The sequence below is a fragment of the Hypanus sabinus genome, chromosome 21, assembly GCF_030144855.1.
Source record: "Hypanus sabinus isolate sHypSab1 chromosome 21, sHypSab1.hap1, whole genome shotgun sequence".
Classification (NCBI taxonomy): Eukaryota; Metazoa; Chordata; class Chondrichthyes; order Myliobatiformes; family Dasyatidae; genus Hypanus; species Hypanus sabinus.
The window spans coordinates 43,664,059-43,679,412 of NC_082726.1; the positions used below are offsets into that span (position 1 = coordinate 43,664,059).

Here is a 15,354-nt window from a genome sequence, read left to right on the forward strand (position 1 = left end):
AGAAGGAGAGGGGATCTGATACAAGATATCAGAAACATATAAGATTAAGGGATTGGACATGCTAGAGGCAGGAAATATGTTCCCAATGTTGGGGGAGTCCAGAACCAGAGGCCACAGTTTAAGAATAAGGGGTAGGCCATTTAGAACAGAGTTGAGGAAAAACTTTTTCATCCAGAGAGTTGTGGATCTGTGGAATGCTCTGCCTCAGAAGGCAGTGGAGGCCAATTCTCTGGATGCTTTCAAGAAAGAGTTAGGTAGAGCTCTTAAAGATAGTGGAGTCAAGGGATATGGGGAGAAGGCAGGAACGGGGTGCTGATTGTGGATGATCAGCCACGATCACAGTGAATGGCGGTGCTGGCTCGAAGGGCCAAATGGTGAACTCCTGCACCTATTGATTCCCATCACCCTGCCATATTTGATTAAACCACTCCCAACAGCTCTAGTAAATCTGCCCACAAGAACATTGGTTCCCCTCAGATTCAAGTGCAACCCATCCCTTTTGTACAGGTCCAACCTGTCCCAGAAGATGTCCCAATTATCCAAAAATCTGAATTCCTGCCCCCTGCTCCAATTCTTCAGCCATGCATTTATCTGAAGATAATGTTCTATTCCTATCCTCACTGTTGCATGGCACAGGCAGCAACCCTGAGATGACTACCCTTGAGGTCCTGCTTCTCAGCTTCCTTCCTAACTTCGTTCTTCAGTACCTCCTTCCATATTCTTCCTATGTCGTTGTTACCAATAAGTACCACAACTTCGGGATGCTCACCCTCCCTTTTCAGGGTATTGTGAACATATCCAGAAAACATCTCGAACCCTGGCACCTAGGAGGGAAGTAACCACCTGTGTTTCCTTTTCGCATCCACAGAATCACCTATCTGCCCATCCGACTATACAGTCCCCTTTAACTGCTGACATCCTCTTCAATTCCCTACTGTTTGAGCCACAGGGCCAGACTCAGTGCCAGAGGCATGGCTGCAGTTGCTTCCCACAAGCAGGTCCCCCACACCCCCTAACAGTTCTCAAAATGCAGGAGTACTTACTGTTGAGGGGGATGGCCACTGGGGTGCTCTCCACTATCTGACATTCCCCCGTTCCTCTCCTGACAGTCACTCATTTATCTGTCTCCTGTAGCTTTGGGGTGACTCCCTCCCTGTGGCTCCTATCTTGTCACACTGCTTCACTTTCCCTACAAGCCAAAGGTCATCGAGCTGCAGCTCCAGTTCCCTAACACTGTCTCTAAGTAGCTGCATCTCAATGTAACTGTTGCAGATGTGGCCATCAGGGAGGCTGAGAGTCTCCTGGATATTCCACATCTGACACCCAGAACAGAACACTGGCTCTGTAGACATAACCCCTGTTCTCTCAAGATTCAAATAAGAAATAAAGAATGAACTTACCTACTTACCTTGCCTCCGCCTGCTCTCACCGAAGCCTTGTTGAGTCAAAGCCTTACTACTCTACCTCAGACTACTTCGATGATGACTGCTTCCATAATGACCGCTCTACAAGGTGGTACCTCTCCCATCGAAGATCTTTGGAGAACCTGCATGGGAACACTCCTGTTGCGTCTGCACAGTACCATGTCATTGGGCCCAGGGCTCTGATGTGAAGACATTAGTGCCGCAACTCTATCTGAAGTTACACATTAGACCAGCCCTTGGCCTGTATCTCTTTCAGCAATAGCTGAATCCCTCCAGTACAAACGCATCAATATGCTAACACTACAACAGAAACCCAAGAGCAGACCCAGTGAGACATTTGGAAAGAAACATATTTATTGCATCAAAAATTAATGTCCCGTTTACAACAGCACATTGTGTTTTTAATATATATATATATATTTTACAGCAGGTTGCAAAAGTCAGCATGGTAAACCGATCTAATAAATAGGAATGGGAAAATACAAGGAAAAAGGCCTTGAAAAGGAATTGTGCCTTTTATCCTGGATCACTACTGTTCATCTGATTTGAAATGGACACAATACAGTAATGTACTCTCTCCGCCAAAGATTGGCATCAAATCCCATCACAAAGTCTTGCAATCACAATGCATACAATCAAAACATGAGGATGTAGTTAAAGAATTGAATTAAATCATTTTTTGTATTTGGTTGGGACTCTAATTACAAAACAACACATTAGAGGGCATCATCAGTGACTTTAAACAGAGCAGCAGCTGAGAACGCCTACTCTCTGCTCCCTTCTCTGATTAGTTTCTAAAATCAGAAACAAAAATACAGAAAGATATGCAGTTTTTAAAAATCTCTCACCCTCCCCCCCCCCCCCCATACCCCAAAGGCCTTTCTGTACGTCAAATTTTCTAAGAATCTGCAAGGGAGCAAAATAGAATATGGAATTTAATCAAAGGTTAAGCATTCACGAGTGAATAGATAAATTATTTTCATTGACAAATCTATTCACATTTAAAGACCTAATTAACAACTAAGAGAAAAAGGCTGTGGTACAACATGAAATGATTACTATTGATGTATATAAAAATAATTTCCAGAAGTCAAACCATGTTAGCAAAGCCACAAATTGGATTTTGTTCAATTTATTGACTTGAAATCCTGTGTATTAGGAGTTTACCGTCCGTACATCCATCCACACAGTGCATTCCCTTCCACATCTCCTCATACACAAGCGACAAAGTAATACAAGTGTTGAAAAGATAGCTCTCATATAAGATTCTAAATCATATACATTATACTGTACTATTAATTCCTTACATTACATTCAGTATTAACAGGTTAGCCACACATCCATGTTGCTTCCATGGCAGCTGCTGACAAACAGGGCCCTTGCTAACAGCAAGTACTGGGCCCACTGGGGAGAAGCTGGGAAACACCTCCAGAAACAGCTCCACCCGACCCTCTCAATCCCTGCTCTATTCTCTCAGATTAGCTGAGTAGCTGCCGTATCTCCTTGTGCATATGGCACAGAAAGTCCACGTATGAGGCTCCACCATTTGCACTCTTGTCCTCCATGAGAAAATGCTTAAAGAGCACCTCCATCTTGTCTTCTTGCTTCACTATCAAGAGCTGTAAGAATAAGAATCAGTGTATTGATGAAGTATTTTATCAAATCTTCAAGCACAGGTCAACCAATGATGTATAAATTACAGCTAATGGAATCAGTTTGAATACTGTTCTGTGCGAAACCCACCAGCATACTTCCACTAAGTTAGATGACACAAATAGTCAATGAAATAATTCTTTTTCTGCTGGCATGGTTAATGCACAGGGTTGGGTGGGGCATGGAGAATTCTCATTTCCTCATCAAACTGAATGCAGAAGCCTTTGACCTCTACTGGAGAGGAGGAATGCCAGAGGTTAACACCTAATCCTGTGATGCAGGCTCCTCCCTGAACCTATTTCTCACAGCACTTGTGCTACCTGCGCATTTGCCACTTGTTCCTGGGGCAAGGAAAAGAGGAAGGTACCACAGTTTCTGAGAGCTGTATGGAACTGAAATCCTGATTTCTGCAGGCTTTAAGGACACAAGCTCCACTGGCAGTGTGTCAAACAGATTGTGCCTATAATCTTACAAATAATTAAGGTCAAGGATCAGTAAGCAGCATTCAGATTCTTAAAGAAGCACAAGAACAATTTTAACATATTTTAATAATACAGAAATGGACCCGCATTTGTCTTGTGCACTGATCCAAGGTAAACCATTCATTGACAACTGGTTGCCTCCACAGGTCACAATAGTTGGTTATCTAAGAAATGCATACACTGAAAGAAGTTTTAAATGATGTTGCCGACACAAATATTTTATGTCCATACTTAATGAAATTTACCAAGAATATCATAAACCAAGAAAATAAAACAGGAAACCAGAGAACAAAATAGACCCTTCAAGCCTACTTGACAGTTTAATGAGATCACAGTGAATACTATCTCAATTTCATGTTCTGGTTCTCCCCATATCCCTTGATGCTGTTTGCAATCGATTTCCTCAACATTGCCTCTGGTTTAGCCACCACAGCCTTATCAAAGGCTGTCATATATGTTAACCACTCTCAAATAATTATCTTCTTAATCCTAATATTTTTACTACCTACCTTGAGATGGTAACCCCACATTTGAAAATTTTGTGAATACGGGTCTAGTCACCGTCTTCAATTTACTATTTTGACAACCCCTCCCTCCATGATTTCTAAAGCACTGAACACAAGGTATTCCAAAAATAAGATCCCACTGTATTACCCAAAATTATTAACTAAGCACCTATATAGTTCAGGACTTAACATTACCTTCATAAACCTGGGTCTCTGGGCACGAATTGCATCAACCATGGATCGTAATTTTTTGGAATATGGGTTATCTAATTGCGGCAGAGTGGCCTGAAAATAAAATACATATTGAATCAGATGGCTGGCATTGCATAGAAGACAGAAATATATGGTTCACAAAACTTATCATTGAATGCACAATGAGGACATTCATCAACTTTATCATCGCACTTTAGTATTTAATTTAGTAGAAGCACTTTTTAAATTAAGTAGATTTGAATTTGTCTAGAAAATAACTTCATCAATAGTATTTTTAGAGTTAAGCAGTTTGATTTTGCAATTGTTGAGAAATGGACTCACAGCAAATGCAGTGACAATGTAAAGCAGTTTCAATCATTACTAAATCCAGAGTAAAATATTGATGTGATAGGACAACGATCAGTTGGGGGTTGGTGCAAAGTACAGGTTATTCATACCAATGCTAAAGTTATGGTTGATTTAGCAGCTGTACTACAAAAAAAGCAATTTCCCAAATTTTAGCAAGTTCAAATTAAGATATGCTGATCTCGAAAATTCTGATGTGCATTTATAAATTATACCCCAAAAGAGCTGTTACTGTAACAGTCAGAAACTAATTTGACTGATAAGAAAAGCTACAATAAACAAATCAAATTTGCGACAATGCTCCTCAAATGCTCCCCAAAAGAGCTGTTACTTTAATAGTCAAAAACTCATTTGACTGAAAAGAAAAGCTACAATAAACAAATCAAATTTGAGACAATAGTCCTAACCTTCAGATAGCAACTCATCAGAATGGAGAACAAATTATTGTTACTCATTTCCAAATCATAGAATGTATAGCATGTTCTGCATAGCTACTCTTGATTCCCAATGAAAGATATTTAGTATTAATCAAAATTCACAGAGCAAAATATAATTGAAGGAGAATTCACGTTCATCTGAAACACACCATTCCAGAGTCAATCTGGCCAAATGACTGCACATTAAAGATGCTCTGGATGAGGTCATGTTGTGTGTTCATTCCCACCCATATGAACAGGTTCAAACCATTCTCCAGCAGATAGATGCCACCTTTCGATAATCGTTCCTCTGAGCAACGAATGGCCACTGGAAACTCATCACTATCAACATCCATTTTGTGCTAATGAGAAAGAGAGAGTTTTGTCACAAATGAAATCAATTAATATTTCAACATTTCTACCAAAAGGCAAAAGACACATTTGTGGAACCATTTAGACATTTCTGAGAGTGTTCCCTCTCTAAAGCGAATGATGATATGACATGGAGATTATGATTCAGCAAAGGGACATACTGATTGAATGGATAAAAACTTGGAAAATGGAGTTTGAAACAGGTTAATGTGGATTTATATACTTATTTAGAGATACAGCATGGTAACAGGTCCTTCTGTCCCCACAAGGCCACACCGCCCAATTACACCCATGTGACCAATAACCTACGAACCCGTATGTCTTTGGAGTGTGGTAGGAAACCCAAGCAGCTGAAGGAAACATGGTCACAGGAGTAACATACAAACTCCTCACAAACAGCAGTAGAACTAAACCTAGGTTGCTGGCACTGTAATAGCATTACACTAACCATTATGCTGCCATGCTGCCCTTTCATGCACTTCAAGAAAGGGAATCAAAATCTGGATTAGCCAAGTGGAAGAAAACTTGCGAATCAGTGAATTTCAGGAGTATCAAGGCATGAATTAAAGAAAGTTAGCAAGCAATTTCTTTTCAAGTAATTAAGGCAAATGACAATTCAGTCTTTTCTGAAAACAGGGAGGCTTTGTTATATGTGTGCGAAATGTTGGAGCGGTCATATCTGGGATACTATGCAGTGTTGGACATGTTATTGAAAAACAATACAGTTGCATTAGAGAAAGTGCAAAGATCATTCAGGCTATTTCTTATAGAAGAGGATTTTCATATCAAGAGTCTGGACAGCTTGGGTCTGTATTCCTTGTCATATTTGAAAATGAGTGGTGACCTTATTTAAACATATTGGACTCATCAGAGTAGATGTTGAGATGTTTTCACCAAAGTGAGATTTACAAACAAAAAGGCATCTCTATATCTCTATAAAATAAGGGACCTTGGCAAGCACACCCAACTCCCCCACCCAAGTGGTGGGCGACCAGATTATTGGATACATTTCAAGTGTAAACAGAAAATTATCTGAAAAGAGAGGAAGTGGGCATCTGGCACAGAAGGTCAGTTATGATAATATTCAATGTCAGGGCACGGTTGAGGGGTTTGTTGGATACTCCTAATTTCTAATTTTCTTTGTGTTTAGCGCAGATCTGCATGTCTTGTATATCAGCCCATCCTATAGGTGCCACTCTCATTTTATGTTCAGAGCAGCAATTTTCAGGGTTTTAAAACATCAAAAGGAGTCCAACAAGGTATAAGAAACTGGAAACTAACACTGCAGGCTAAGAATTCAGCACTTTCTTGTCACAATCACTAACAGCTGAACTTCCAGATTTATTCTACAGTAACAGCGTGAATTCTAAGAGGACCACAACCTTGTCACAAGATTTGGAGGCTTGTGTGCCTCGATGGCATGGACAGCTATGTTGGCTAGAGTCAGGGCCTTGTTTTGGCCCTTGTTAGGGTCACCCATGCCAAACAGGTTGAAGGATAGAGGCCAGGCTTTAAAAAAAGTGGTCTCATGTCCTCCAGGTTTGGGGGTTCAGCTCAGGGCTAATAACCCTGACTGATCAAACAAAAATCGTATGGAAACAGCAATTAAGAATCCCTCTGGAGGACTTCCACTGCTGCCCTGAACACCAGTGGCATAATGGCCAGAAAGTAACTGCATAAATCATAACTCACCACAGGTAAAAGCCTGGGGTAGAAGAAAACATTGGTTTCTGACACATCCATGCTTGCAATGAGCTGACGGATGTAGGCCCGATCATCAGTAGAAACTTCAGCTCCAGGCTGGAGAACATCACTTTTCAATACACAGTTCAGATAAACAGGCAGTAGCTTCATGCACTCTGGTAGAATCAGCTAGGAGAAAGGGCAGGAAGATAAATAGAGTTAAGAGGCAATTTGTGGACTCATGAGATTGTAATATGGATGATAAGCAGGGCAAGATTACATCTGGCCTGTGAGTAGCTCGAGTTCCACAGCAATGAGGCCGACTTAAACACACTCTGAAATGGCCTAATGAGTCAAGTTAAGGAGCGATTAGGAATAAGCAATCACTTGCATTGATTTCCAAAATATGAACAAAAAATAATATGAATTGAGAACTCAATGCACTTTGCACTATATGTTTAAAAAAGCTATCTAAACAAGGCTTCACATGTTTAAAATTACTATTTCCTACAAACAGCAAAACACCATAAAGCTGGTATTAAGAGGACAAGTAGGAAGGTATACTGCTGCACCAACATTTTTCAGGGGCTTGTACAGTCAGTTCCAGGAAAGACAAAGTACATTCCCTACTTCCAACTAATTGGAAAAGAAATAAAGCATTTTTTAAAAGCACATCTGTGCATATAAAGCTTCCACAATGTACTTTACAGAGGAAAGCTGGAATGTGTGTGTGTTGGGGGAAATCAGTTACAAAATAGTTGAAGTTCATAAACTTTTTGGGAATCAATTACTTATATAACATTATCAGGAACAAAACAAGAGATCAAGTGACAAATGTAGAGGTAAAAAACATCTGTGCAATAATATTACAATGCTAAAATTGGAGCTTCAGGGGAAATTTTCCACAATGTCAAGATAAAAACTTTCAATCTCATGCCAAGCATTTTATTTTTAAAAAAGAAACTCATTCAATTCCCAAAAATCTGACTCCGGCTCAAATACTGAAGTACAGAAATACTCCAATCCTATCACAGCCACACTACACTTAATGGTAGCTTAAACCTAGAAGACAAGGCATTTTCACATCAGGAAGAAAACTTGCAATGTATTTCAGTTTCAGATCTCAGCGTCGAAGGATTGGGGACACTCTGTGAAGATACAGCATATACAATTCACCCTTACAGCTCATGCCCTTTCACTATTCCATTATGGCAAAGGCCTGTGGATCCGAGGATATTGATCCCCAAGGAGGATGAAGCGCAGCTTTCATTCATTCTTATGGTGTGGGCATAACTAAGAATACACACTGATGACCCACCAATTAATTTAACTTTAAAAGATCAGCACAAGCTACTTTGAACAGATCCAATAAAGCACAAGTGACTAAATAGTTTTAGTTCAAGTTTGAGGGCCCATTGACAAATTTTCATTAGTGCACATAGCTGGCAGTGTCAGTCATATTTCAACCTCCTGATAAAGCCATTCCGCTTGCAAGCATCCCAAGAATAAACATGTCCAATATAACAGGTACACCTTGTTATTTACTGCACCATATGCAAGGTTATTGTACAAGCTGTCTGAATAAATGTTAATGGACATCAACCAAGCACCTGAACAGATCACAAAACCACTGCTCGTCAAAAGTACAAACAATTAAAATGACTACGGTGCAAATACTGTATTTTCAAAGTCCCTTCAACATTTAAATTTGGATCATTAAACATTGGAACTGGGAAGCTTTTTAACTTCAAAGCTATCGAACTTCAAAGCTAAATGGAGATGTGTTTTCTTTTTAAACTTCAGTTTAACTCTGTTCACTCTGGTAATCTAATGGTCATGCATGACCAATTTAGCTCTTTTGAAATACAAGCTCTTTTAACATTGAAAATCTAGTAGCCAATTCGTGCACAGTAAACTTCCCTCAAAGATAATTAGAAATGATAACTACTTCATTAACCAGTAAAGCAGAAAAAGAAGTCTGGGGTGTGAAGGGGAGGGAAAATTAACATTCTAGCTCAAAATCCTGCATCAGGACTCCATTCTCACCTCAGTCCACTCCCAAAGATACTGCCTAATCTGTTCAATTATTAAGCAAATTGTTTGTTGCTCCAGATCCCAGCGTATTTTGTGACCTAGATCAAATGTCTAATGCAACTGTCCTGTGGAATGGAATTCAGGAGCCAAAAGAATTAAGAGTATAGAGAGTGGTGGGTGCACTGCCAGTGATGGTGGTAGAGGCGTATATAATAGTGTCTTTTAAAAGACTCCTAGATGGGTACATGGAGCTTAGAAAAATAGAGGGCTATGCACTAGGGAAATTCTAGGCAGTTTCTAGAGTAGGTTACACAGTTGGCATAACATTGTGAATCAAATCAAAGGGCCTGTAATGTGCTGCAGATTTCTATGTTCTAAGAACAATTCTTCAGCAAGAAAAGGTAAAACTGAGAAGATCCACTAAGTAAACTGCAATTTCACATTTATTTCTCAGCTAAAGCTTGAAACCAGAACTCCAAAGAAACTTAGAAGCAACAGAAATGTGGTTTCTTAGAAGAATGCTGAAAATATTATAGAGATAGGGTAACTAATGAGAGAGTACTCCAACATGCCCATACAAAAAGATCTTTAATGAGAACATTAAATGAGAGGAAACTTAAATGCCTGGGCCATCTCAGCAGAAAGGGAGAAATAGAATGCCTTACATTACAAGGTCGCATGCCTGGGAAACAAGGAAGAGGAAGGCAAAGAAGAAAACATATGGACACTGTGAAAGAACTAACAGATCCAAGTGTGCGAGGTATCACTGATGCTGCGTGGGATCATACGATGTGGAAAGCCATGAATGCCCAAATGTGCAATGCACAAGGAACATGAAGAAGAAAGCTTGAAAAACAGAAAATCAAAGTCCTGCCAAAGAGTTTTGTCCCAAAACGTCAATTGTGTCCTGCCAAAGGGTTTCAGCCCGAATCATCAACTGTATTCTTTTCCTAGATGCTACCTGGCCTGCTGAGTTCCTCCAGCATTTTGTGTGTGTTGCTCGGATTTCCAAAATCTGCAGATTTTCTCATTTGTTTCAAAAGACAATGTATTGCATATTTTTTAAAAGACCGATACCCAAGTTTAGTATTTAGTATTATCCTTCCCATTTCTGAACAAATAACTGTGCATTTTAACAGTGGACATTGAAAACAAATGAGCATTATTCACAAAGGAGCATTTTTGCTGTTATTAAACCACCTATTGGCAACACATTTGAAACATACTGATATATATTTTGAGATATCAATAGATGAATCTCAAGCATTGCTAAAAATAACATTATCAATTGATAACAAACAGCTCTTATGAACAATCTAAATCTAATGCAGGTAAATTGGTAAGTGATATTTAACAAGTAATTGGTTTCAGTGTTCTTGAGCATCACTGACAGTTTTCTCAGCTGTCAACCTAACATGCAATGTTCTCTCTCCATATTCCATTAATATTTCCCCCCTTTTTCCAAGAACAAAATCATACAATTAATCAATTTGTTTAAGTTTTGGAATCTAATTGTAGAATATTCCCCTAGCATGTAACAGGTACTACTTAGTCCAGGATTGATCCTAATTTGTAAGCAGACAGCAGATTTATCAGCAGCAGGAACTGAAGGCTGCTTTATAGGTGCTTGCTCCTCAGTTTGCAAAAGTTACTGAATGCTACTAACCTTGCAAGTTCTTCAAGCTCTACGATGCAAGCATCTTTCAAAGAGGCAAAGCTGTGTTCAAATTTGCTGCACCCAACATGTAATTTGAAATGAGGGATGCAAATTGCACATGTTTATCTTACATGACTAGTAAACCAAAGTCCTGGATAAAACTCCCCTATCGGATATTTAAATTGTTATTTGAATCAGGAATGAAAGGCACCAATAATCATGAAGCTACTGACCTGTCTTAAAATCTAGATATGGTTATTTGCAATTCAAATTTATCTACTAGAAAGGGCATTAAACTTAGGTCTTGCTTAGTGTGGGTAAAAGCAAACTCCTATATAGATTTGCAAAAGAGACCATGTTTTACCTGTCCAGCCGATGATGGACTTGCACAATTCTTGCGGTAGCAGGCCAGAATCTGAGCAGACTGATTAATTAAGGACTCCCGTACAGTCTTTGTGGGGTTGCTCAGAACACCACGATAAGCTACAAACATGACATTGAAATGTTAGACCAACTGCATTATACAACATGATAGCATGTCAGGTATGGACTAGACGGCTTCAAAGCACATATACTGTACATCAGAATATCTGAATGCAATCTTTTAACTGTTAAGAATTAGAAAACAAAAGCTTCCACAAAGGGACATGAATGATCATATCAGCACAATTCAATGGGGCCACGAGTTGTAAATAGGTTGAGGAAACATGCAGGAAAGTTATTTAGTTTATATTTTAAGATTTTATGAAGATTTGAGATAAGAACAAGAACAGGATGACAGGGAATCAGAAAAGAGCAATCTATTTTTAATGTTACTCAATCGCGTTTCATTTCAATTCTATGTTTCCATTAGTTGTAAAGGTTTCAAGGGGGGTTGTTTAAGATAACAGAAACATAAAGCCATCTACTTTCGCAGAAAAGAAAATGAAGATTAACGTTGTATAGAGTGACAATTCATGGGGCCTTAGGCATGCACGCAAAAGCTTTTGATGTGGTGACGAGGGTGACTGATGAAGGCTGAGCTATGGATACAGCCTACATGGATTTTACTAAGGTGTTTGACAAGGTCCCTCATAGGAGGCTCATCTGAAAGATTAAGATGCATGAGATCCATGGTGAATTGGATTCAGAACTGGCTTGCCCATGGAAGACAGAGGGTAGTGGTCAAGGTGGTACTTTTAGCTGGAGTCTGTGATTACTGGTGCTTGGCAGGGACCTGTACTGGGACCTGCTGTTTGTGATGTACGTAAGTGACCTGGATGAAAATGTATATGGGTGGGTTAGTTCACAGACTAGTGGTGTTGTGGATCACAAGAAGCTGTGGATATATATTACTTGTTTATTCCCTGGAATGGAAACAAAGTGATCCAGAAATGAGGGGGGTTTGAAGTGAATACAAAAACGATGGGAATTGTTGGCAAAAAAATTATGAATGAGTTCTGCTACTGAAAACTAACTCCCTTTCTCTTTACCTGGTTCTGGCACAAGATCCTGTACCCGAGACAAGAATTGAGAATCCACAGATGCTGCTTGACCTGACTGTTTTCAGCACCTTTTTATGTCATTTCCAACATCTGGTTATTGTTTGGATTTTCTTTTGCAAAGGAACCAAATGGCCAATTCCTGCTTTTTTTGTTTAGCATTTTTATAAAGCTCAGATTTAACGAAGTTTGATCTGCTCCATTTGGCCATATTTACCCCAAATACTAACTCAAATATAAACAAAAAACTATCCTCAGCAGTAGGGCAAACTAATCATAAAAAAGTTATGAAATCTTTTATTATCAACTTTCAATGCAAAGGAAATTTATTACAACCAAGGTACTGTCAACATACCATAACTAGACTACTGGCTTCTGAAATTAATGTGTATTGTTTTACTTTCACATCTTTCTGAATCATCAGTAACCCTGTACAATAAGTTGCTTTACAGAGGACACCCTACTAGCTTTGTTCAAGGAAACATAAGATTGCAATAAAGGTCGCAACTCAAAACCAACTTATTAAATAACAAGCATCCGTTAGCTGCAGAACATATTCAAGCCTCCAGGATTTCTCAGCATTCTCTGTAGGACTCATTTGAGATTAATTTTAAAACTACACATAATTGAATCTGTAGAATAGATAGGTTTGTACATAATGAACCTTGGGTAGCTGACAATTATTTGAAACCAGAAACCAGCCTTGGTTTTTGCTGAATAGTTTCTATAGCCAACTGCAGTATCACTTTTCCCTTTTTCTCTGCTGGCTTTCAGCTCTCCTCTAATACACGTGTCAAATGGAGGCCAATTTCATAGCGCTTGGGCTACTTAAGGTAATGCAGTGTGTGCATAATTCAGCTGCTGGGGTAGACAGTCAGCTCTACACATTATAAACAAAGCACATCCTAACCTCATGCACACTACCGAGATAAAAATGAGGGCTGGAATCCCAGACTGACATACCCTTCACTTAGAATAACAAATGCAACACAAGGCCAGATCACTGAGATCAAGCCACATTATTTTAACACCAGGTCAAGGAAGCTGTACAGAATTCATCTAATTTTTCATCACATTAAGACAGTTTTGAAATAAGACAATTTAAGCAAAAACATACCCAGCTTTACAAAGAAGTTGATAAGTGTGTCAGTCTCACAGTTTCTGTACAGGTCAGCAAGCTGAGTGCAGCAGTTTAGGGAAAGATTGTGTATGCGTAACCTCCTCTGTCCACTGCAACTGGTGTAGAGCAGAGCACACTGTAGGGGAGAGAAAAGATGCTCATTTCATAAACGTTTGAATGGATAGCTCAATAAAAACCAAAATTTACTTGAACAAATGTTGCACGTGTGCCCATCTGAGAAATATGAACTGCACAGAGAATATGAATGTTTCAAGGCAAGAAAGGAAAAGGGCCTAGAATTTCAAAAGCATCTTTTGGTCCCTTTTCCAATATCCCATGTCATTTTACAGTGCTTTTTAAAGTGCAGTTGTTTTTGTTATATAGTCAATGTTCATACAACATCTTGGGCAAACTGCAATATGATATGTTTAGTGATATGGGACGAAGGAAAGATTTTCGGCTAGGATACCTAGTCACCCTTCTACTCTTCCAAAATAGTTTCAGGGATCTTATATACCCACTCGGTACAGCAGAGAGGGATCTCATCCAAAAATACCATTAACCCGTGCAACATTTCTTCAGTGCTACACTGAAGTGTCAGCTCAGATTCACTGCTTAAAGTATCTGGGATGACACTTAAATCCTTAAAGAAGTGAAAGTAATTTTCATTGAATTTTAGCTTGCACACAAAGCACCTAGAACTTAAAACTATTCAAAAACTATTACTACCCCTCAACCACCAGGCTCCTGAACAAAAGGGAATAACTATACTCACTACTTCTGGTGTTCCCACAACTGATGGTCTCACTTTAAGGATTCTTTATCTTGATATTTATTGCTATTTATTTATATTTGCAATTACCCAGTTTGTTGTTCATTGATCCTGTTTACAGTTAATGCTCTATAGATTTACTAAGCATGCCCAGGGGAGAAAATCTCAAGGTTGTATGTGGTGACATGTATGCACTCTGATAATAAATTTTACTTTGAACTTTGAATACTAGTCAATGCATTGATTGATTTAACAGAAGCAAACTTGATAGTAATTTTCAAAAATAGTCCAGATTTAAGTGAAAGACGGGAAATAAGCAGAGGCACGAGAAGTGTAGCAGTATACTGCTAAACAATATCAATTTCCAAAAGTTGGCATAAACACAGCAGATCAAAGAACAGTAGCCACATCGCACAGGTAAAGTTGTCAAGTTAATGTGACTCAGCTTTTGCCTTTGACTGTCATTAGCTTCAAATGCCACTCTAGACACTGGAGTACAAAGATCAGCACTGTTAATGCTGTGCAGTAATGTGGATATTAGATAAAATGTTAAACCAGAAATCAAATTTCTCTCTCTCCAGTGGGTGAACAAGCATTGCCCTGAGTTTCTAGGATGACTGTGATTGGAGACATCTCTGACTTTCATGTATTAATTGACTTCACTCAATGTTACAAAAACATTACCAGGTTTTAAAACCAGACTAATGCACCTGGAATCTTACTGCACATTAGCTTCTGCACTTATTTCAAAATAAGCACAAGCAATTAACAACACAAAGAGTATAATGAAACTAGGATATAACAGAATGTTTCTCATTGCCAACAACAGACTATAAATATTAGAAATAGATCCATTATGAAAAAATTTCAGAGTAAAAATTGTATCAATTAGATTCTTATCTGGACATTTAGGAAATATATGAAGTTGAGAACGCAAGAAGTCTCTAATTTGTAACTATCTAAAAAAGTGAGCTTTATGAAGATTATAATTAATAGTTGATCAAATGAGGAAAGACCATCTCCAACAAACAGATCCTGAAAACATTTAATAGTCTATTCCACTCTTTAAAAACTACATGTCAAAGGTGATTTTTAAAAAATTAGAAAAAATGGGACTAGAGTGTAAAAAACCAAATAACCCAAAGAATTTTCTAAATTGTAACCAAATCCTCAAAGAATGTTTAATTCCACTAGAT

At 38.7% G+C, this 15,354-nt stretch overlaps 1 protein-coding gene across 1 annotated transcript in view; it reads right to left on the bottom strand.

The window, feature by feature from the left end:
• Nucleotides 1-1,756: 1,756 nt before the first annotated feature.
• The window catches only part of LOC132378991 (protein transport protein Sec24C-like), an 83,593-nt gene continuing 69,995 nt past the window's right edge, over nucleotides 1,757-15,354 (bottom strand). Inside the window, exons 18-23 of the mRNA XM_059946417.1 lie at nucleotides 13,384-13,522; nucleotides 11,150-11,268; nucleotides 7,104-7,283; nucleotides 5,210-5,401; nucleotides 4,261-4,350; nucleotides 1,757-3,043 (exon numbers count right to left, since the gene is read on the bottom strand). Of these exons, the coding sequence (XP_059802400.1) occupies nucleotides 2,903-3,043; nucleotides 4,261-4,350; nucleotides 5,210-5,401; nucleotides 7,104-7,283; nucleotides 11,150-11,268; nucleotides 13,384-13,522 (861 nt within the window). The 3' untranslated portion in view covers nucleotides 1,757-2,902. The remainder of the gene's footprint in view (nucleotides 3,044-4,260; nucleotides 4,351-5,209; nucleotides 5,402-7,103; nucleotides 7,284-11,149; nucleotides 11,269-13,383; nucleotides 13,523-15,354) is intronic.